A 25,321-nucleotide genomic window follows, 5' to 3' on the forward strand; every position below is an offset into this window, starting at 1 on the left:
TTGTCAATCTTCCTTACATTAGCACAATGCATATTAAAGGATTGGTTCAGTTGTCATACATGTTTATGTTATATGAAAGAGGACAATAAAAGAAACACAATGGTGAAAAAACTGTTCAAATATCTTTTTCGGTTAAAGAGATATTCAAGTGTAAAGTTTTATCAGGTTGTGTAGAAACTGCTGAAATCTGACTAGCTGTGATGTCACATCCTCACATTCCTGAAAAGTCTTTGTTTTTTTCTCTAAATATTTTGTGAGATTTCATGACTTTCAACCAGAAGATATGTCAGGAGATTTCATATTTGTCAAAGGAAGTATTTGAGATTAAACATCTGAAGAATTTTTGATTATATTATTTTCAAATGTGTTAAAAAATGTAAATAATTTTTAAAGAAATATATTCACAAATGTTAAGGAAGTGAGGATGTGACGTCACACCCTCACATTAAGTCTTTCTACACCAGTCGTTTGCAAAGAAATTTGATATCTTCAAAGTGTCATAACTCCTTAACAGAGTATGCTATCATAGTAGTTTCTTCACTGTTCATTTTGTCTTTTTGTGCAGTTAGCTTACAATGTTTTATTTACATACCAGTGAGCAGAAAAGTTTATTGTTATCTTTTTTAAATTCCATTTGTACAGTAAGCGTACGCTAGATTATATATTGATGACTCCGAAGGAAGCAGAATAATTACACTGGATTTCGTTTCTCAACAATATCATATTCGGTAATACATCGAAGCAGGGAAAAGAATTCCGTTTTCTTTAAAAGATATAAATGCACAGGCCCATTAAGCTAAGATGTTATTAATGAACACGCCTGAGAAATAACACAAGCTCCCGTTAATGGTAATTACCGGTACGTAATAAAACTGCTAAAGGTCACTGTGTAAAGAGGGTGTTTGATAAACCTTAACCCACTTCTCATACGTACGTCTCCCGGGACAGTAGTTCTAACGTCGTGAGCGATTTATTATCGAGAATCGCTCTCCTTTTTATGAACTGGGATGTCCTATTTATATAACATTGAATTCATCTTAATGTTTTCCATACATAATGAGTAGAGTATATCCTTTTAACTCTATAATAACCAACGAAGTTAATAAAACTATTTCTAAACTCTCCTCGAAGCAATTTGGCGCCCAATCTGGGCAGTATCAGTTCTGCGAAATTCAGTGGTCAGATACCGAAAATTGTTGAAGGACACAAAAGAGATAGGAAAGCGAGATGTGGAAATGGATGCAATATGGTTATATATTTTATTGGTATATATATTATTATTTCTATATCAAAATACAATAACAACTTTGCAAACTCTACTCAACCGAAACAAGACAAACAGGCTCTTCGACACCGTCGAGAGACGATGGCGGCAGCGATTGGTTACAATCATTTTACAAAGCTTGGCTTTCATTCGGTCTTGTTTCTAAAAATAACATTTAACTACTTTAAGCTCCATCTAACTAGTACCCCCCCCCCCTTCTGTGTCGGGGGAACGACAAAGGAAGCAAAATGAACAAGTAATAACATTTATACATGACAGAACCGAATACAGATGACTAAGGAAGGAACTAAAAACAAAACACAAAATGTTTTAAAACAGATAACAGGAGAGAAGAGGATATATACATACACACACTCACACACACCCATATATATATATATATATATATATATATATAGCAAAAATATAGAAAAAAATATATATAGAAAAACACAACAAGATAGCAGAAGTGAAACAGAAACCTGTAAAGGAGAAGAACAAATGTAACTTGAACTAAGAGAGCAAAATAAATAATTATAAACCAAAAAACATGAAATATATAGAATAAAAAATGCAGGAAAGTTAATGGGATGGAAACTTACCATGGGAGGAGAACACATGAAGATGAATAACGGTAGAAAATGGATAGAATAGAAGAGGATATATGTAAGAGGGGGAGAGGGAGACAAAAAGATAGTGGAAAAGGAGAGAAAGAAAAAAAAACAGGTACCAAAGGAGCACGGTGGGGTAGATAGAAAAAAAGGAAACAATAGATAACAAAAACAAACCGGAACACAAATGAACAACAGACAAGGGGAAAAAATAAAGACAATACAGGCGAAAAGAACAATGGTTAGGGTAGCAATCAGGGGAGAAAGTGCAATAGAAAACGGAGAGATTGGAGTAAACTGGAAAAGGGCGCAGAGAAACGTAGAGAAAGATGGAGATGAGAAGGACAAGAGAAACGAATATAAACTGAGCAGAAGAGATTAATTATTTGCTGACATGTAAGAGAGTTAATTACCTAATATTGCTGTACATTGTATTTAAAATCAGTTCTCATACGTAAAACTGTGATATATTTTCAACTCCATTGATATTTCCTTGAATGTAGTCATGGACTCACGAAATTCAGGTTTGAATTGAGCGAGAGTTTCGTCAGTGGAGCCCAACAGTCTGGAATATATTTTTATGTAAAGATTGTATCCGCCGAAACTGCTTTCATTATAGCGATACTAAAGAGGCTTTCCAGAATGTTCAAGCCTTAATACACAACGCCGCCGGTAAGTGGACAGTCGGTATCTCCATGTCAACAACCACGCGGCTGAAATGATAACTTGAATGTCGAATCACTTGGCTGGTAATATCATCCAAAAGAAGTTCTTAGCTTTCGTTCAGTTGAACTTACAAACACCAAGATACTGTCAGAGTCGACAGTATCGTGCTCAGCTTGAGATATATTAGAAGGGCCAACAAATCTTTTAAAACTCAGCGGTTAGGGTCGTAGAATAAACACCAAGAAACTGACCAAAAAGACTCTTGTCAAAGAACTGGCGTTGTAATGTGATGATATACCTACAGTAAATGAAGAAGAAGGGCGGAAAAGCGATATATGATTGTTGAAGGAACACAAGAGAGATAGGAAAACGAGATGACGAAAAACGATGATGAAAACGATAACAAATGTATACATGTTTTTGGGGAGAACTCTGAAAAATTGTTTCTAATCTTTGGCGTTGTACAGTGACTTATCCAGTTATTTGGAATTGAATTTGGAAGGTAAATGGAGGGGTGAGAGGGGTTGGATTTAGGATACGTTTTGGGGGATAAAGGATACTTAAGGTGATGACATTACAATCTCACCTATATGGACGGGAGGGGGAATAGATGGACCTCCCATATGAACACCCTCATTTAGTTTTGCACTGAGGCACGCTATGCGCCCTATGTAAGTACCAGATTATCAGATACATATCATGACCTATATAGTTTGTGAAACTTTATGTACTTTGTAATTCATTGGTACATGCTCCCATCCTTCTCACATGGGTTTTGTCCTATCGGATGGTCTGCATTTTATAAGTTATGGCTAATCATTATCTAGACATTTTTGACATATTTGATTTTTTGTGAGCACTTCTATACATACGTTAAAAGTGAATCTAATGACCGGTGGCTGTTTAAACTTTTTTTCTTTTTGCATTCTTAGTAGCTACAGAATTCTTTGAATCGTCAAATAAACTTATATATATGTACACCAAAAGAGACTTTGGTGTAAGATACTAATATAACACGTATACTGATAAGCCGAATATAACAGCACAAGTATACCGATAACAGGTCAATGTTTCATTAAATTTGCAAAAAACGAACAAAAAAAAAAGTTGGTCCTCTTGTTCCACTTCTCCAGATGCCTTCCAATTTCAAAATCACTGAAGAGCAACATTGCGCAGTAAATACGAACATTCTACTGAACTAGCTGCAGACATTATTTCCATTCGGTTCTTAAGGTTATATCAGTCTCACCGTCTGGGCTTATTTTCGGTTAAAATGTAAGAAATTGAAACAATTATTGGAGGACGTCTTCCGGAATTCATCATACTGTTGATATAAATGTGACTTAAACATGTCTTGAATGAGGACAACTTTAACATGCAAAATGTGCGTAGATAACTCTGAAAAGTCTTAATTTAGAAGACAAGTTTGACAAGCCTCAGTGCTCATCGACTTCTCTGCAACTAGACGGACGCCATTTACAGCCTGATAACCAGCTAGTTATTACGTAATGTCAAAGGCTTTACCTAAACCTGTATTGTACGGTCCCCAACCAATAACGTCCCCGTTTCTCTCATTCTCCCTATTTAGCCAATCTTCTAAAGGTTTGAAGTACTTCAGGAACGGTTCTACAGTCATTCTTCTCGTCCCTGTAATAATCTCCAAGCTGTCGTCCCACGGTAACTTGGACCCACCACTTAAGAGTTCGCTAAATTCATAAAGAAACAAAACAAGACAAAAGAGGTATCAAATAATAACAATATGTAGTTGCCTACTTTCTTTCATAAGAGAGAGAAAACAATGCTTATCTACTGCCACAAACAAAACTTGTTTAGGAGAAATAAAGCTCATTGTCTCAACATCAAAGGGTGGGATGACTAATTGCCCCTCTCATTCTACTCTTTCTACTATAGCCTACCTCCTCTAATTGTTACACCCCCTGCATAGTTTATCTCCTCAGCACTTTCATCTCCTCCAGTATCATCTTAATGCCTGTTTTTTTAGCCTAATTTGACACTTCTCTTTGTTCAATGTTCCATTTTGGTTGTCTGCTAAGATCTGTCTCATTTATAAAGTGTCCTTATTCTGTTTTCGTTTCAGTTTGACGTGGAGGACGATCCTGCTAAGGTCTCAATTTCGTGCCCTATATGTTTGGTTTTAAGTTAAATATATATCAGCAGGGTCTTCCGCAATGTCTAAAAGTGCTTACGCAACCATTTCAATAACTTTCTTTTCAGTCGCATTACCGAGGGATATACATAGATGACGTCAACCATGGCCAATATAAGTTACCGGAGATTTACCTGATCATTTCGAGTATACTCTCGACTATTTTACAGGATTTCCACATGAACACATTTGCAGCTGAAAATACCTTCTTGCCAAACTACTGTATTGCAATGTGAAATCCTGTTTTACCTGAAGAGATCACCAGCTTCATGTGACCCGAAAATATTGCATTGATGCAATGGGCCTGTCTGACCGGACACATTGCAGAGTGCTTCGTGAAACTGAAACGTCAGGATTCGGCTCAGAAAGTACCTATAACCGGAGATGGGTGTGAATAAATAATGGGTTGTTACGTACCAATTAAAACTACATGTGTTTAGTACCAGGCTAGACTATATGACAGCTCATCTTAAATCAAAGTGACTGCATTATACCAAATTACAACATAGATTATGGAAACTGCTGGTTGCATTTGTAACAAGTATATCGCATACCCGTACCATCTTTCATACACAATGTTCGTAGTATCGTTTTGCACATTATAGTAACTAAAATATTGTTCGCTAATCTTATTGTTGTAAAGAAGTAGACGGTGGAATAGAGTACGGACAATAATATACGACGGATATGTGACTAAGAAGCGAATACACCTAATTTGCATATTATCCCCCCCCCCCTCTGACATTTTTTCGTCAAATTCGCGTCGCTTTTCTTGTCAGTTTTTTACAGTTCATGGCTATTTTCTTTATGAAGTACATTTAAACATAAACCAAGAAATGCCGGCTTTCAGGATATCCTGCATATCGAATCAAATAATAACTACATATAATAATTACTCGCTGAAATTGACGCTCATTTGGTGAAGAAAGTTTCTTACGTCATATATTCAAACGTTAGTCACTTGTATTCTTAATTCGATTAATTAATAGGTAATTAATAGGTTTGGTAAAGTTGCCAGAAAGTAAAAGATCACCTGTAAAATGGCTACTTGGCAAATGACAAATTTTACCATGATAAAATTGCTACCAAAAAAGTATCAAACAGTTTTATCCTGTAAGGATGTTTGGTTGATTCGGTATTTGTTACAAGTTTTTTGCAATAATTGTTCAAAAATATGTCAAGCAAAAATTAAGTATGGAAACTTTAGGGTGCCATTGAAATGTTCAGATCTTTCTTTTCCATGGTTCCGCGATTCATCATTTTTTTCTACAAAATATTGAAATGATCAAATTCTGACTATCTGATGTGAGTATAGTTTATCGAGTTGTATGCAATTCGTTGAAATGTTGAATTTTTCACTTATAAGATGTAGGAATTTGTCACTTTGTTGCAAATTGTTCTATACACCAATATTCAAATTCGGACAACTTATGTTTTTCCTCCAGCATTAGCTGGGTCAAATGTACTCTTAAACTCGTCAATGTGTTTGTGTTTCAGTCCAATGAAACTGTTATAATCTGTGTTTTTCTTGTCTTTATGATTAAATGTTACCATGGTAATCAATCAATCGGCAGACTGTTTTACGTTTAGGTTCCAATCAACTGTTAAGTGATTTAACGTCTGGTGTTTAATTCCTATCCAGTCCTTACAAACACTGTAACTGGTACAAGAATTGCACTAGTCGCGCCTGGGTACAAATATAATTTCAATAATATAACGAAAATTGACATTTTGTTTAGCCTTTCATCGTATCATATCACACGTTGCTAGTAAAGTAACTTTGAAACAAACTTAATATCTATATTTCATAAATTAAGCAAGATTTAGTCAACATTGTGACACTGAATGTAAAGTAGAATCTCGTTTTCTCGTTAGATTCAATTGCGCATGGGCAGTTGAATACTTGACGGTTAATTATGATTAGTATCAGGGTTGGATCCATGAAGTGGGGGGAGGGGGAGGGGTGGGAGTGGCACAGGGAAACCGTTCTCTTGCCTTCTATTTTTTTTTTTGGTCTCTAATAATTAGCTGCAAACGTATTACTTATCAAAACAATGTATATTTACAGGTATGCGACATTTCATGTCCCTTCGCACGTTGATATTACGGCCTCTCAAGGACAAGGTACAGTACAAACGTTTTTCCTCATTACCAAACATTCTCAAAAGACAGAAAACATCAATTGTCTAATGACCAAGAAAAAAAAAACGCCAGTCAATTGTATTTCCAATTGATACATTTCAATCTTACTATCCATTGAAATGTTATTTGGCAGTAATCGCAGACGTGCGATTGGATAAAATGTACACGTGTTGCTTTCACAAAATAAAAGTTGGTCAAAAAATGAAATAATGATTTCCTATACTTATATGTAAACATTTGATTCCATTTTTATTTATTTCAGAGCATTAAAAGTATATTTCAGTTTTAATATTAATTTACTTAATTTTTAATTATCTTACCTAATATGAGGTACATCGTATGCGATATGAAAATAGGACAAAGCATCTAAATAATCTTCCCCTCGTTCTTCCGGTGGGGTTAATCCTTCCATATCGAACCTGTTTATAACGTCAATATAAATGATAAGAATAAAGAAACGCTTTTGTGCATGTTGACAAACAAACGTGAAGAATTTGTTTTTGTTACTTATTATCAAGTAGCACCAAAATTATGTGTGTAACTAATCATACATTGATTATAAGTGGACTTTGATCATGACATGCAGTAAAGGAAGAACATTTTCATTAGAAACTTGGGATTATTTTTCATAGTATTTGATATTTGTCCTATAAGGCAATATATATATATATATATATATATATATATATATATATATATATATATATATATACATATATATATATATATATATATATATATATATATATTCACCCATACCCACACACACAGACACACACACATACACACATATCTTTATACATACACAGTGAGCAAACAAACAAAGACAACAGCAGAGAATGTCGATGTTCGATATGTTCAGACATCTCAACCTTTGTGACACCTGTTTCGTCATGTTTGGTAGTTACTGATTCTGTATCTTACTATACATTAGTATTACACTTTATCCTTTATTATACTTGTAATCTTAACATGTAGACTTTGTAGTTCAGTGATAAGTTAAAAGTACGTCCCCTATAATATCGTATATCCATACTGCAGACAAATCGTATTTCACACCACACCGCACAACACCATGTCATGTCAAAATTATGTCACGGTTGAATTCTGATTGTAATGCCTAATTTCTGTTAGAGTTACGAAAGAGGTATGGTCTGTTGCAGACTCTACCGAGCATGCGAAATATGAAAGTACAATTGAGTATATGTGCACATGGATATGGGGTGGAAAAGTGCTTGTATAGGGTGGGCTGGGGTGAAGTCTTTTTGGCAAAGAACTTATATATGTTTGGATTTACAGAAACACAGAAGCTATCTTAAAATATTCGGTATGCTATTTTGTCTACATACAATGAGATGCAATTTGAAAGAGGTAGCAGGATCATATATACCACTGGTCCTCTAGCAGTGTGCATTTGGGTGGATTCCGATATCAACCATGCAACGATAGGATGTTAAAGGGTGTGAAGACTCGCGCAAAAAGAAACGTCTAATGCCGGTAATCTGACCTAGTTTCGAATGAGGTGTAATAGAAGTTTTAGACACCACCATCGATCCCAAAAAAATACACACACAGCTTGCTACCGTCGGTAATTATACATTGGTGTACAGTCAGTACATACAGCTGCGGTCAATACCCACAGCACAGTGTACAAACAATACAGCGATGGACATCTCAGGTCCAGCTAAAGATAACAAGGTATCACGTTTCATTACTGTCTGCATTTTGTAGCGACACGATTAAAACGTCACTTGCAAGCAACAGAAAGTTAACTTTTTCAGATGGCCGCATGCGGTTTGGGGCGAGCCTTCAATGCCTTTAATACTTGTATGGTTCAAGAACAATCTACGTCACTTCCACTAATCATTCCAACACTGAATTTACCTCAACTTCCACCATCCTTGATTTAATGTTTCTGTAGAAATGTTCCCGTCGAAAACCTTCCATCTGTAAAGGTCCACGTTATAGGCAAATGGCATAAAGGCAACATTATCTAACGCCATCTGCATTAAGAAGTTGATTTCGGTCTCTGAAGCAAAAGGATCGTTACACATAATAATAAATACAGATATATGATATTATACATATCTATTGGCCAATATGTAACTGAGATCATTAAAAAAAAATATTAAAAAATATGAAGAAAAAAAAATTATTATAAAATTAAAATTATTTAAAATAATGTCAATTTATTTAAATTATTATTTTAACTTGAATGACTATTATTTGACCTTTCAGCCATCTTTTTGGACAATAATATTTTCATTTCATATATTTTTCTATTTTTTTCTATAGTGTCAATAATTTTGAAAGCATTTAAGCATTGTGGCTGCTTTATATGTAGGCCTACGGACAAGTTTTTTCCCCCATAAATGACAATTACATACTTTTGATATAATATATGATGGTTTGAACTTTTCTTAAAATGTTTTTTTATGGACATTACCAAAACTTTCGATCGGTTGCTCGTCCAGTAAACCTATAGTATATAGATGCTGACTGGTAACTGTTGATAAGACTATAGTATCTCCTATACCCTCGTGAAAAGCTGGATTCGGACTGTTACGAAACGGCAATGGTAAATCTTTATACTGCATAAAGTATTGTATATGTCCCATCTCGTGGTGTAGAATTAAAAAATCTTCAAAATTAGCATCTGCGCACATCTTCATTCTAAAAAAAAGACAAAGTTAAACTTTAAAGAGCGAAACTTGTTTATATTTGTTTAGGGTAAGATTCGAATCGGTGTGACCTAATGGAAACTATACGTCTTCTGCGATGGGTTGTGCTGCATAACTGTCGCCTAACGAGGCAATCAATATGCGGTGACTTTTTAAGGGGTGTTTAACCAACACATCCCTGATGAAAATCAAACAAGCGTATTGGGCCTTTGCATGCCAATTTATTTTGATACAGATTAGTGTCTATCACAGGATTTCAAGGTGGAGGGGTGTTGGGGGGGGGGGGGGCATGACGGCAAATTCTAAAATCAATCCGACTGAATTAGATAAGGGTCGGAAGCTTTATAGAAGGTCCATAAGCGAATCCCGTAATTTTATAGAAAGGACTCGAGCCCTTTGCTCGACGAAACCAACTCCCGTATAGGGGGTACTCTCTCTGATAACTAAATGTTAAATGTCAAATAGTTCATTCTGAGATCGTTTAAAGATAATCTTCCGACTGAACTCTTCTCCACGACTGACGATGAAGATGGAGCTATGCTCCCTCCCCCCCCCCCCAACTACTCGCATGCCACTGAAATAGAAAACCGACAGGGAGGGAATTGCCAGGCAAATATAGCTAGAAATTAATCCCCTGGATGACCAGATGTTGGTGAATTGGTCAGATGAACGGCAGTGCTGAAGGAGATGACCAAAAGCGGTCATATTAAGTAAAGTTGCATTGGCTTAAATGCTTGGCGAATTATGTAAATGAGGGGAAAAGGGCGAGTCAAATTAGCTTTATTATATATATTAGCTTCATCCGTTCGCATAAATTGTTAATCTTGAATACAACTCCGCACCTCTTCTCTGTACATATTCGATTCCTATTAGATTATTAATATCCTTGTAGTTTCTTTGTTTTGATACTTGTTTCATCTTTGTTGAATCAATTGTAAACAGACTGAACTGAAATGAACTGGAAAGTAAAGAATAAATTGATCCTAGTCGAATAATATTCATTTAAATAAAAGATCATCGGAAAGTTTTCTGATAGAAAAATGAAGAAGTGAAAACTATTTGTTGACAGTTTTTCAAGTTTAACGATTCCCATATCTTAAAGTGTGTACGACTTATAGTAATACCATGTAACTGTTGAAGAAAGTTCAATAATCTTTGTACATCAACCCCAATTACAAAGTTACCGTTTCGTAACCGAGCGATCACTACTTCCATCTTTTACTTATATATTCCAAAGAAGAGAGATTCCAACAAAGGTTAATCGCAAAGATCACAGCTCAATCAATTTCACATGCAGACAATTTGGTAAGAATTTTGGTTCTTTTCGTCAGTTATTTCTTTTTTTACCGATGAGACTAATCACCTCCCTCGGCTAAGGTAATTTTCATATGACCTTGTTTACAACCTTTACCGAGTACCCGGGAATGAAATTATTTATATTAAACCTGTCCACAATAATACTGTTCTATTGATGTAGCCTTTTTCATGGTGAGATGGTTATGCACGTGTTGGATGTAATAAAAAAAAGAATAGAGAAATTGAAACTTTTTATAGGCATTGTTGTGCAGTTAATACTACTTACTGAGTTTTGCTGGATTAGCAGAAGTTTTGGAAAATCGGATTATGTTTAATCCGTGTCGGATTATTTTAATTCGATTCCGTCGTAACTTCAAAGGAATTGCTTGGACTTATTTGAAAGTACATTGCTTTTATTGGTGATTAGGTCGATTGGTACCGTGGTTTTTAGAATTAGTTCCCAGATTTTTTTCCTTTTCTAGATTTATCTGTCCAAGGATCGGTTTGGTCAATGGCAATAACACGTAAATTCTCAATCGAATGATTTGGGAGTTTGAAGTGTTTTGCAACAGGTTGGTAGATCTTCTTTGTGTGTGTGTAAATAGCCGATCTATGTTGAGTTATTCCTTTTCTTATGGTGTTTTTCTACTCTCCAAAGTACTGTACCTTACAAATGTTGCAGTAGATATGGTATAAGCCATGTTTAGAGAGGAAGTTTATTTTCTGCCTTCTTTGGAATGTGCGTGTAGTTTGCTTGCTCTGTAGAGTCGACAAATAAGCAGTTGCAATTGCCTGTATAGTGCGATGATACTGTGTTTCCTAGATGTTTTGGTCTCTTGCATATGAAATAAAAGGTGGTTCTGAGAAAACTGATTTTAGACGTTTGGTGCTTGTGAAGTACGTGAAAATTCTTCTGAATGATATTAGCCAGTGGTGGGAGATCAGGGTGGAATTCAGTTACCAATGGTACCCTTTTGAACTGGTTTGGTGTGTTTGTATACGTCAATGTTTCAGTGCGGGATTTGTTTTTGGCCTTTTTTCTTGGTGTTTTCAACTAAGCCCGGAAAATACTGTCTGAAGATGTTGCGATCGCCGGTTCCTCTGTGCGAAAATCGAAATCTTCTTCAGAGAAGCAGATGCGTTGAATACTTACTGCTTGACTGTATGGAATGTTTCTGGTAAAATGCCGTGGATTGCAACTGCTTGGTAAGTTGTTGTTGTATATATCTTCGTGGGTTTTTTGAACAAGTCTGTTCTTAGTGAGCCAATTGGTAGAGTCACAGAGGTGTCAAGAAAGTGAACATCGAGATATAAGTTTTTCCTCGAGATTCTCGTAAAGATGCTGGCAAAAGAAGGAGCCAATTTGGTTTCCATGGCGGTGCCATGAATCTGGAGGTAGTGTTTGTTGCCAAATACCAGAATATTGCTCGTCAAGATGACCTGCATGAATTCAGTCAAAATTCTTCTTCGTCGGGGTTTTTACCACGTTTCGGATTAGTGCAGGCCGAAATGCCATCTTCGTTAGGAGTATTTGTGTACAGCGAAGACACATCCAAGGTTAGTAACAGAGTGGGAGGGGGACATATTTTATATCCACAATTTTCCATATGAGATCCTTAGTGTCGTGAACAGAGGACGCGAGGGTGGATGAGAAGGTCCACGAATTTATAAGCCTTACAGTAGCCATTCCATTCCCTAGTGATGATGGGCCTGCCAGGATTGTCTTCATTGTGGATTTTGGGCAGAAATAGCAGCGACCAGGTTGTGAGGTTTTGACCTGACTATCGGTCAATGGTTTCTGATGGATGACTACTGTCGTGTCTCTTTAGTGGGTCCGGACATAAGCCAGGAGTATGTAGTGTTGTGGATTGCCGATGTGTCTGTTAGCTTCCTCTCAATATATGCTTGCTATTGTGACAACTGCGGAGTCGTCTTTGGCTGGCATGATGGCAATGTCATCACGCTTCCGGAGTCCATTGCTGGCCTGTCTCTCAGTTTTGCTGAGATATTTACCTAAGTTAGAGGCAGAGGTCTGTGTTTTACATCGTCTTTAATAGCAGAAATAAATGATGCAAGAGGCGCACAATCGCCCTTGGGCGGATTTCATGAGCTCTTTGGATTTAACTTGGAGTGCAAGTTGTTGATTAGTTACGTGGTATATTTTGCAATTTTCGTCGGCAAAGAACTCACGGCGAAGTAAGAGTTGATAGAACACATATTGATCTAGAGACGGTTTCTGAGCGTTATACTTGCCGTGGTTTAGGGCAGACATTGCGACCTTTTGAGAGCATGTTTGTCTCTGATTCACAGACTTGGTACTCAGTGGTCACAACTGCACTTTTGCTGGTGTTGCAGGAGGTTTTTACTGTTTCGCGACGGAATCTGCGAGACCTAGTTCTTTGTTTTTGCGAATCCGTGTTTGATTTCATCAGAAGACTTAGCCTAACTACCTACTCACTGGGCAACATATTTCCTCTTCAATAAGTGAATTTGTCTTGAAGTTAGGGTATGTTAAAGGTTTAAGCATTATCTTTGAGATGAAGTCAAGCTGTCTTTCGAACTCGTTCTTGGAGTTCTTTTTGTAATTTTCTAGTTTAAGAATGAGTTTGTGAATGGTTTTGCAACAAATACCTATTTACACAGCCATTAATGCTAGCGAAGCCTTCTTTAAAATATTCTTTATATAAATATATATATATATATATATATATATATATATATATATATATATATATATATATATAAATATATATATATATATATATATATATATATATATATATATATATATATATATATATATATATATATATATATATAGGCCTACTTGTCTAGGTCTTGCTACATTTCATATATTGATAACTGTACCGGTATGCCCGTGGCCATGAATTCAAATTCGAATTTTAAGTCTTTGACAGGCATGAATAACTCAAGCGTAACCAAAACACAAGTTTTTTGCTTACCTGAAATCTCTCCTGTTGAAAAAGTCAAATGAAGCTGGATAACATACGACTTGGCGACCATCGGTTGGTTTCTCAAACATTGAATCTTTAAAGAACCTCTCAGAAACAGCAATCATGCCTAAAGACTTGAAGAATTCATCCGCCATATGTGCCATGTCCATACCAGTGAGATTCTAAAACAATGAAAAATATACCATGATAGTTCATTGGAAATGAAATTTGTGCTTTTGCTGTGAAGTGGAAGGGGAATGGGCTGGACTAATTTTAAGGAAAATTATCAAGAAAAAAAAAACTACGCAATTCATTGATCGATGATTACATACACAACCGGATACAGAACTGAATACGCTCAATCTCTGTGACGTCATCCAACTTACTCTGATGAACTTTATACCTTTATATGGTGTTGTTGAACTTTATTTGGCGCTGCTCATTCCCTTCTTCCGAAGCAAGCCAACATATGAATGGTTACAAAGGGTGACAAAGGGATGGTGCACTGAAGTTTGATATCCTTCTATAAGTGATCCAACTTTCAAAATCTATATACAAGCAGTATTCATATTCCAGAGTGTTCCTTTTGTTGGTTGCGTATGGCTTGGGGGGGGGGGGGAAGAAGAACGTCATACAGTTTGTGTTGAATTATTTTGCATAGACGGAATACTGTAGTAGTCAGACTATTCACTATACGTTATAATTTAAAGGGTGTGAAGACTCGAGCACAAAGAAACGTATCATGCCGGTAATCTGACCTAGTTTCGAATGAGGTGTATAACAGAAGTGTTAGACACCACCATCGATCCCAGAAAATACACACACAGCTTGCTACCCGTCGGTAATTAGACACTAGTGTACAGTCAATACATACAACTACGGTCCATACCCATAACACAGTGTACATAGCAGCTTGGACATCTCAGGTCTAGATAAAATATAAGAAGGTATCATGTTTCATTACTGTCTGCATTTTGTAGCGACAAGAAGAAAACGTCATTTGCAAGCAACGGAAAGTTAACTTTTTCAGAGCGCGGCAATCCTTTAAAGCAGCATTTTGCGTCCTCGACTATGGTATTTCTCAACCTCACTGACTCCACTATGCCATAACGACATAACTAGCTTATCTATTTATATTTTACTTCAAATGGTGGCATAAAAGTCGAAAAAATTGCAACTTTCAACTGTGTTGTTCTCCAAGATATTTTCCATTGGGAACCCAATAAACCTCGCCCATAATATGAATATTTAAACACTACGAACGTCCTTGACAGATACGTAATATAACACCACGCTTGATTTGTGTACAGTCTATATGGCAGTTGTACCAGGGAGTTGTACCAACGCAAAGTCTTGAATCTATTTTTAGCAACGGCTCATAACTAAACCTGCATCTCTGATTGGTTGAATTCAAACTAGTTGGTTTGGGAACTGAATGCGATTTAATTTTGTATGTGGAATACTCGCTAATTAACGTTTTTGGCAGGGAAAAACTTGGCTTATATCTTAATTTGCTGTTTTGTGATTTGATGTATGTAAAAAACTCGATGGACATGTCAAAAAAGTAGAAAACGGCGACCAAACGCAAAATGCTCATGAATAAACATACTATTCACTGATTGGTGGAATTCAAACTAGTGGATTTGGAGATATGAAAACTTTGTCGAGGACACTTTTACTCGTTATCGATATAAATCGTTAATTACTCGCTAATTAACGCTCTTGGCAGGATGAAACTTGGATGGTATCTTAGTTTGCTGTTTTATTATTGATACATGTAAAAAAATCGATGCACATGTTAAAAAGGTGGAAAAAAGCGACCCAACGCAAAATGCTGCTTTAAGCCGATGGGTGGACGAACTGTGACTGAGTTTAAATTGTATAAGATGATTCATTCTCTTATATAGTTTTAAACCCGTGTTGTATACAGCAGTGGAGTAGGAAGGTACATTTGAGTGGGGGGGGGCTGAAGACCGATGGCCGGCCTGGGGGAGGGGTCTAAGGGGAGGGGGTGTCCCCCTCCCCTTTGGAATTTTTTTTGCATTTCCAGGTGGCCTCAGATGCAATTTGGTGCAATATAGCACACTTCAACTCCCACTCCATTTTGTAAAGAATTTTGCATTTTCACCTGGCCTTAAATGCAATTTGGTGTTCCAAATGAGATTTTTTTCTCATTTGGAAATGAAAAAGGGGTTTTCTGACTTGCGGAGCGGGGGGGGGCGGAATGATACTTCCGCCCCCCATATTTTTCACTGGGGGGGCTGGCGCCCCCCAGCCCCCGGTTCCTACGCCCTTGGTATACAGTAATGCCTGGATAATCTGACGGGTCCTATTTTATCCGCATATTTTAGATCATCCGGATTGGAGACTCCAGCTATTTTATCCATGTAAAATTGTATAGTCACAGTATATCTTAAAACCCTGGCGGTTATATTAATGCAAAGAGCTCTTCTTCACAATTGTACGGCATCTTTTCACATAGTCTACAATACTGGACTTTACTCAATATGAAAACGCCTTTTTACTACGGAATGTTCCAAGAAGAAAAAATAACAAAGAAGCTACAGTAGCAAAGTCAAGAAATCTTTTTAGCCTAGATTACCTTTTAACCTCTGGTTGCGACGTTTGCTGTTTTTCCGAACTGCTATATTGGAAAGAATGTTCCCTGGTCTAAACACCGGTGTTCGAAAACAAACATTTCTGTGTTATTTTTTTTCCTTTCCCTTTTCTTTTTCTTTTCTTTTCATTTCTTTTCTTTTCCTTTCTTTTCTTTTATGTTTTCAGGGAGTTTTTTTTTTACTCGTTAAGCCCACAAGAGTTTTAAAGATCACTGCCTTTCACATCTGTTATTCTAATTTATTTGACTTAATCAATGTACGTTGATGTGACAAAAAAAAATACATGAAATGTAATATACTGCGATGGAATGTGGACAGAGCGTCAACTTGTTATAATATTAATAAGAAATATGCAAGGTGAGTGGCATGAGTAACAATAATTTTCAATCAGTAGGAAAAATAAAAACATATATGTGATGTTTGCATTTCGGGACTAATAACCTCTGTGTCCTTAATATCATGAGTTATACAAACATTTAAAAAGGTATCCTCCATGCTAAAGATACAGATTACATGACCCACAAGATGTTGAAGGATTTGTTTTTGCATCAACCGTTGAATTAACATTATATAAGAACCTTTCATTATGATATCTGTTAGCGCAGATATGGATAATTGATTGCCCCTGTGACATATGTCTTATATAATGACTCGTTCATAAAGGCAGATTCCTGCAGATGTCGTGTTCGTTGATGTGTTTAAACTCAAACATAGCTTAATCACAGGAAGATATTAATGTTACCTGCAAGATTTAAGATCGATCCCGTTTAGGTCAAGGGCCTTGCAAATACTTGGTATTCTTTAAGAAAGCGTGAACTCATTATTGACCTAGTAATACCTCGATAGCCATTAGTATAATCTATTCGTTCATATGGGCGAGTGCGTGTGTGCGTGCTTGTGTGAGGGAGGGGTGGTGTGTGTGGAAGGGACGGAAACGGGATAACGGAAGTGGTCGGGAACAAACAATTTTTTGTAAAAGTGGAGATTTACACACTTAACGCAAACCATAACGACATTTAGCCTATCATTAACTATCAAACAATAGGCGCAATGTTTTTCGTTTCATAGGCGAGACAAAACTTCCACCTTCGATTACTCTTTAGTTAGGCTACTGGTAAAGTCCTTTTGTAAGCCAACTTCCCATGTATCAGGGTAATGGTAAGCCAACTTCCCGTGTATAAGGGTAATGGTAAGCCAACTTCCCATGTATCAGGGTAATGGTAAGCCAACTTCCCATGTATAAGGGTAATGGTAACATTTTAATTTCTATGACCTTAAACTGCTTCTAATCAGTATATGATAGTTTCGACCGGAAACCACTGTATCGACGTGACATTGTCACACCGATATGTGTATGCAAATTAGGATACGTTAATTTCCATTTTGGTAACAACAAATCGTTCAAGGCAGATTTGGTGCTTCACTCTAAGTTGCCACTCTAAAGTTAAGAGCCTATAGGTTTTCTGCTCCTCCCAGAGTTAGACTGTATGAACTAGTTACAAGAAAAGCATAGATGTTCAAGGTCGTTCTGTAGTTAGCAAAGCTCGATTAAAATAATTGAGAGTTTGACCAAGTTGGTGATTCAAATTGTTGCCAATGCATACTCTTTCACGTCTATTAGTTTTAACTATTTGTCAATGAAATTACTAGCCAATAAGGCTAAGTTTCATATCTCATTCCTCATCTTATTCGTGGAGGGACAGAGGGGGTTAGGGTGGGGTGGTTGAGGGTAAGTTGCGGGCGGGGATCAACCGGAAAAGGACAAGTGTTCCAATTAATTAAAGGGGCAATCCCCCTCGCCAATGGGTCTTAGTTGGCCTATATTGTTTGTTGAAACTTGTAGCATCGATTACCAATATTTTACTCTTTAGCATATGTGTGCTAACTAAGGACGAATTTTAAGACATTTTACCTTTTCCTTTATCATGGCCGTAAAATCGACTGTTTTGGCAGCCGGGTAAGGAATCACAATATCCATGATATTCGTCCAAGCTCTTGGGTGCATATTACCTGCGATAAAACAACAAAATCAGGGCAAGTGTGTAGAAACATCGGCTTTCCGGATGGTTCTTAAAGGATGATGTTAGCTACAAATTCAATTTTTATATGTCGACGATCGTTAACAAAAAACATTGCTGTCATTAGTATTACATATATTGCATTATACATTACTATACTATAACACTCCTATAACAACTGAGGTTTATCAATTCAAGTGACTGGACAATCTAAACTTTAGTGAAATACCTTAAACCTGTGTCTCCTCACAAATAAGAATTCCTTCTTTCATATGAATAAAAAGTACCCCTTTTTAATTTGTTTTGTATTGAAAACAGTGACCTTTAGTAATTTACAAAACAAAACGTTTTGTTGAAAAGTCCCCTAACACACTAAACGTTGTGGTACGGAATGTCCAGAGAATTTGTAGCAACTTTGTGATGGTCCCTCTCAAATCAAAGTCCAATGGGCCATTGACCCCTCTCGAAGGCTATGGTCCTCCAGATTGAAGCCTATACTTCCCTCGCCAATCCCGGATACAAATATACTACAACTTGATGTAGAACTTGATGTAGAACTTGATATAGAACATGATATATAACGTGATTTGAACTTGATATAGAACTTGATTAGAACTTGATGTAGAACTCGATATACAACTCGATATATAACTCGATATATAACTATATATATATAACTTGATTTATAACTTGATCAGAACTTGACATATTACTCGATATACAACTCGATATATAACTTGATATATAACTTGATATAGAACGTGATATGGAAGGAGATTTGTTTTTAACTCGTCGTACTCACCAAGTAAGTGAGCAGGAATTGGACCCGTGATATCAATGACATCACTGCCATAGAAATTAAATAATTTTCTTCTGACGTACGCATGTAAATTCATAAATAATGGTTTCAGATCTGCCCACAGACGGGCAGCCTCCTCTAGTACATCTTCCCCTCTGTATAGGGTTTGCCTCAATTTGTGTCCGGCATCTTCATAGCCTGTACTCAAAGAGGAAATCCAAAATGATGCAATTAAAGTTACATTGCATCTCAATAAAAGGATGTTCTTTTGTCGCCATACATATATAAAATACGGGAGGGAGAGAGGAGGTCGCTAGGGACCGGAAGGGTTCAAAGGGGGAGCTGGAGTACAGGACTAGGGGTCAATTAGTGAGCACGTGAAATAGGGGATCAATTCATCCGCCCTCTCGAACGAATATCCAACCACACATTTCGGGTATTCCCTGTCACACTGTGACACCACGATGGCCTATAACCGTGACAACGTATCAATGTTATAATTTACCATTATTGCGCGCACCCTCGTTGCTGAGACGAGTGTAGTTTATATAATCCTGCCTCGCATCGTTGTTTGCAACGGATTCACGCCAACCATGCCACGCCCAAAGTAGGTCTTGGTAATCTCGGGAGGTTGCCATGAATTGCTCCAAATCTTTAAAGAAAATGTTTTCAAAGTTCAGCGAAGGATGGCGTTTCGATCGCATCTTGAGAGGAAAACTCAGTTATAGGTGCATGTGAAGTACTTAAACCATTAGGGCTTTACATTAGCACCTTAAATTTGGGGAATTACTGTTTGTGACCGAACTGTCACCAACAACAAATATATAAAGAACAGAAACCTATTTTTGTTTTAGTTTGAGTAACAGAATAATCTAAAAGAAGATAGAGTTATCGGAAACACATCGGGATTATAGTGCTTAAGATAGTCTGTCATAATTATACACGACTTAGAACTGTGTACGTGTAAACTAAATTTAATAATAATAAACAGCAGTGATGTTTACGATGCTTAAGCGACCACATATGTGGGAGAATCCCGCAAGGGCTTATAGATTACAACTGACACGTCGGGTGGCTTCCAATTCAACATTTGAGCTCAAATTTGGGATCTTTTCAATTTAGAAAGTCTTTTCAGATGGGAAAACGGTAGATTGCTCTTGGATGAAAAACCCACCTTACTATGACCCGGCTGGGTATCGAACCTGTTAACAGTTTTTTTCTTTCTCTCTGTGAAATATTTCTGTTAAATATTTTAACATTTCGACGGCACCTTAAAGATCTGCTTTATTGGCTCCAATTATAGCACGCTATAGCAAGGAAAGTTTGGTGATTACGTAATCAACATGTCACGGTCGTAAATCGACCTCATGCTCTACAATCAGCCTGCATAGCTTCTTAGCACCATTAGGCTCTTTGTGTAAACACTGAGTGGATATGTGTTCATGTCTACAGTGTAGTGAATGATGCAGCGTTCACACAGAGTCCCTCATACAAGACAAAGATATGTGGCAGGCGTTGCAGACTAATTAGTGATCAAAATAGGTCATTTCACGACCAAGGCAGGTCGATTATACGTAATCTCAAGAAACTTTTTTCCATGATAGCGTGCTATAGTTGTGGTCTATACAGCAGACCAAACGTCTCCATTTGCATATACCTGGATCAAATGAGTAACATTTACTCTCCTGACACACTGACCCTGTCGAATAGCGTTCATTCATCCTGTTCAGGAGTTGATTGTACTGAGGGGGCAAGAAAATCATTGAAGACTTGTACTGATCAATTTTATTGCTTCCGATCTTACGAAAATTCACACTCAAAGTTTATTTATGATTTTTTTTTTTTTTTACACACACGCACACAAATCCGCAGCAAACGAATAGCGTATAAATATTAACGAAACATAAACAATATCACACAGGACAGGTTCCGATGCAGTTGTACAGGGTCTGTCTAAGCTTTTTTCGTAAATATAGAAGTAGTCATACTTGACGGTTGGTAACCATCAATGGTCTATAGTTAATCTATAGTAAGTGTATAGTCAGTCCATAGTAAGCCTAAAGTCAGTCTATACTCAGTCTATAGTCAGTCTATAGTAAGTCCATAATAAGTCTAAAGTCAGTCTAAAGTCAGTCTATAGTCAGTCTATAGTCAGTCTAAAGTCAGTCCATAGTCAGCCCATAGTCAGTCTATTGTCAGTCTATAGTCAGTCATAGTCAGTCTGTAGTCAGTCTGTAGTCAGTCTATATTCAGACTATAGTCAGTCTATAGTCAGTCTATAGTCAGACTATAGTCAGTCTTTGGTCAGTCTATAGTCAGTCTATAGTCAGTTGGGAATTACGCATGTAGCGGCTGACGCTATATATAGACCAGTAAAATAACTCATTTATGCACAATACAATTGAACTACATAGAATAGAAATTCATACTGTTTTTTGCTAAGTTCTAACATATTGGTGTTATTGAAGTATTACCCTAAAAACAATATTGCTGAAGGTTTCGAAAAGTACTGACTCACACCATTTTCCCCATGTAGATAATTAATGGGAATTCATTTAGACAATTAAATGTCTAAAGTGATAACAAATGCTCTCAGAACGACAATCCATTGCTTGTTGATGTTTGAATATATAGTGACCATTATTTGATTTTATTGAGTATTCAGGGGGCATAGCAAAGGCAAATGTGGTAACCCGAGATACAAATTGAACTAAATCTTACCTCCTTTGCTTCACTGCTATTTAAACCGGTTCCGGTTAAAAAATTAATCATCTCAACTTGGGTCCGAGTTTCATCACTGAGTAATGACATATTCCAAGCACTAATCTCTTGATGTATTTTGCCAAGGTAAGCACTAAATTGCATAGATGCAATCATCTGCGAATATAAAGAAGAAAGGAAACCACTATATATATATATATAAATATATATATATGAGAATGTGTAGCAAGTGGTATGACAGATATATAGTAAATCAATAAAGAATAACACACCAGAAAAAAATCCACTTCACGACCGGTTTCGTCCTTTTGGGACTCGTCAGGCAAAGTTAGGAATCGAACCCCGGATCTTCTTGTCACGAACCGAAGTCAGTAACACTCGACCACAGTGATTCTACTGGTGTATTAAAGTGTATACGCTTTAACACACCAGTAGGATTTTTTCTGGTGTGTTATTCTTTGTTGATTTACTATAAATACATACATATATAATATATATATATATATATATATATATATATATATTTATTTATATATATATTTATATATATATATATATATATATATATATATATATATATATATATATATGTATATATATATATATATATATATATATATATATATATATATATATATATATAAACAACATAGCATTGTTGGATAACAGTCAACACCATAGGTAATAGGTAATATGTTGTAAGCATGTCATTTGAGGTCAGTTAAAATACTTTCTTTCCCCTTAGTTTTGTGTTGCATCCATTCTTTATAGTCCAATGATCATTTTAATTGATGCGCCTTAGCTGGTTAAAAGGGTCATTTCGCTCATATTAATAGCAAATACAACCTGTTCCGCTGGCAGCTGTTGTATCACTTTACAACAAAATATATGTTCTGCCTATATATATAATGTCATCCGTTAAAGCAGCGCATTTGTTTTGTTGGATTGTTGTAACAAAGTCATGGCGGTATAAAGTTCACTTAAAACAAGACAATATAGTTCCTGGAACGAGAGGGGCCTAGGGCCTAAGGGACCCTAGGGGCATAAGGGGCATAAAGCCTGGGATCAATTAGGGGTTAATATACAAAGGGGGCCCTAAAGTGGCCTTTAAGTTATGAAAGAGACACGGACTCTCATCTTTACAATATACTTAAAAGGTTTTACCGGTTACAAACAATGTGAAACTAATATGGATGACAATAGTATTTCACACTGCTATAGTTTTGAAAACCCCATTTCAATATCTTACCCCTACTTCGAGATATGGTTGATTGAATACAATCTATTTTGACTGGCTAAACCTCAACTACACTCCAGGAAGTTGGATCACAGTATCGGGGTCTGTGGTGTCATCTGTGGTAATTTACCTTCAAATGCAATACTTAGCGGACTTTTCTGTTGATTTACCTCTGAAACCTGATATTATTGCAATGTTAACATAGTTGTTTAAGTAGTCTGTAGTTAGAATTTCATCAATTTAAAAAAAAAAAAAAATGGACAGATATTATCTTTTCGTTTGTGGATATATTAATTGGCAGATTTTATGGATGTGGTTTTCGCCAAAAGATTCAGAAAAATTTCAGCAAAAATTGCTAACTTTAGAACCAACTCCAGATACGAGACTATTCTTGTAATAATGCAACAGAGTGAGACAGCTTACACAATTGTCCCCATGGTAACACGATCCCTCTTCTCAATGCTACTTCTTTCTTATTTAAGATTTGTAAAAGAAAACATTAACCCCTCATTAAACACTTCTGAATTCGACTAAGAGGATATATACAACTCGCTAATTAGAACCAGCTAAATTTGTACAACCAGCGGACCTCTGAGGTAGATGTAATGGAATGGGTGGGGGTTATACAATTATAAGTGGACACATGGCGAAGAGGGAGGTGAGTGGGTCAGCGAACAGCTTAAAAATGTTTTACAATAATGATTTCCACGTAAATTCAGCGATTTCGATACTACAGAACATTAGTCTTGACTCTTTGCCCACCCCTCCCCCCTCACTCCTCCTAACTTTCGGGTTCCCAGCGCATAGCCATGGTCAGAATAATTATGATGTTAAAGACCCGACAGAAAAATGCCTGTTTCCCCCTCGGAATGTGTATTTATCTACCACTTTTGAAAATGTTTGGCTTTTTACTTACAACATTCTTTTGATTTTCCTGCGTCAAATTCGTAAAGAGGTTCCAGTGGCTCTCTATGAAGTCGGCGTATATCACCTCACCCTCTGCTGTGTACCGACGTAACAATTCCATGGCATCATTTTCTAGTGAGTCCTCGTTACCAAAGCCAAAACATGACAAACAACCAAATAGAAAACAATGTATTCCAACTCTACTCAATACAGATTTCATTTTGTAATCACAAATACAAAGATTCCTGGGGTTTTGTTATCACACTGACGAAGTTATTGCCCAGACATAACAATCTTTTAAATCGATTTTCAAATGGAACTCGTTCAGGTGGTATGTCCACACAGGAGGAAATTACGCACCGGTATGTGGCTCACCGGCTGCAGGTACAACAAACAGTTCAGCTCGTAGAAATAAGTGAACTTCTGCGCGAAGTGAACAGTTTGTGCATTCACACAGACTCGAATGCTATTGGTCAGTTATCCGTAAAGAATTTGGCAGCCGGCTAGAAAGATAGACCATCTCAATATTTGAAATATCTATCCCCTTAAAGCTACACACTGAAATCTAAGCAACTAGTAGAAAGTAGGAGATGTTTCCTTTGAGTTTAGGCTACCTTCAGTGACATTGTCTTACATAATCATGTTCATACATTTTAAGCTAAAGTCGCCCAGGAAAGAACCTGTACCCCAAAACCAAACTACCGAACTACTGATCCGCTCTCAACCCCAGTCCCCTTGTATCGGGACTGTGACTGCGTGATCATCGTCGGGTGTGCATCACCATTCCCCTCGAAAGGGAACAGATACTACACATGATCTTAGCCAAAAGGCCGAGAATGTTAAGAATGTAACAAAAGCAACTATATAAGAAAAATGTCGTGGTCCAGTTTGAAATTAATGTTTGGCGTATATACCAATATTATGAACACCTCACCGCTGTGTATATCGCTCAAGTGGCCCTAACACTCAATGTGTACCATATGGCTTTAAGAAATGTTTAAGGGCAATCTGTCACGTTCTGCAACATGAAAGAACATGTTTTACACTTTGCAAGTTTTTAAATGAAATGGATCTCGTCACAGCAGATGTGCATGCGTAACAAGACAAATACGTAATTCAATCCGGTCCTTGTACCAAAAAACAGCTGTTCGTTTATGCTGCGTAAAAGTCTCCGTGTAAACAACAGTATTTTATAGATTGTGATGTATCAGTTTCATGACAGGTGTTTCAAAAGATAAGAA

The 25,321-nt window shown here is 36.7% G+C and overlaps 1 protein-coding gene across 2 annotated transcripts; it reads right to left on the minus strand.

The window, feature by feature from the left end:
• Window positions 1-1,232: 1,232 nt before the first annotated feature.
• Window positions 1,233-25,098, minus strand: LOC139974167 (angiotensin-converting enzyme-like). Of its 2 annotated transcripts, none has more exons than XM_071981129.1 (13): window positions 24,091-25,098; window positions 21,938-22,093; window positions 20,874-20,958; window positions 19,722-19,868; window positions 19,220-19,414; window positions 18,312-18,409; window positions 13,791-13,963; window positions 9,297-9,523; window positions 8,735-8,879; window positions 7,171-7,269; window positions 4,958-5,080; window positions 4,072-4,247; window positions 1,233-2,839 (listed from the first exon to the last, which is right to left on the minus strand). In XM_071981129.1, the coding sequence occupies exons 1-13, from the start codon at window positions 24,298-24,300 to the stop codon at window positions 2,760-2,762; spliced, it is 1,914 nt and encodes a 637-aa protein (XP_071837230.1). In that variant the 5' UTR covers window positions 24,301-25,098; the 3' UTR covers window positions 1,233-2,759. The 2 variants fall into 2 exon arrangements, with proteins under 2 accessions (XP_071837230.1, XP_071837229.1); XM_071981128.1 differs by having other exon boundaries at window positions 4,066-4,247; window positions 24,091-25,093.
• Between the last annotated feature and the right edge of the window lie 223 nt (window positions 25,099-25,321).

This window comes from Apostichopus japonicus, chromosome 9, assembly GCF_037975245.1.
Source record: "Apostichopus japonicus isolate 1M-3 chromosome 9, ASM3797524v1, whole genome shotgun sequence".
NCBI lineage: Eukaryota > Metazoa > Echinodermata > Holothuroidea > Aspidochirotida > Stichopodidae > Apostichopus > Apostichopus japonicus.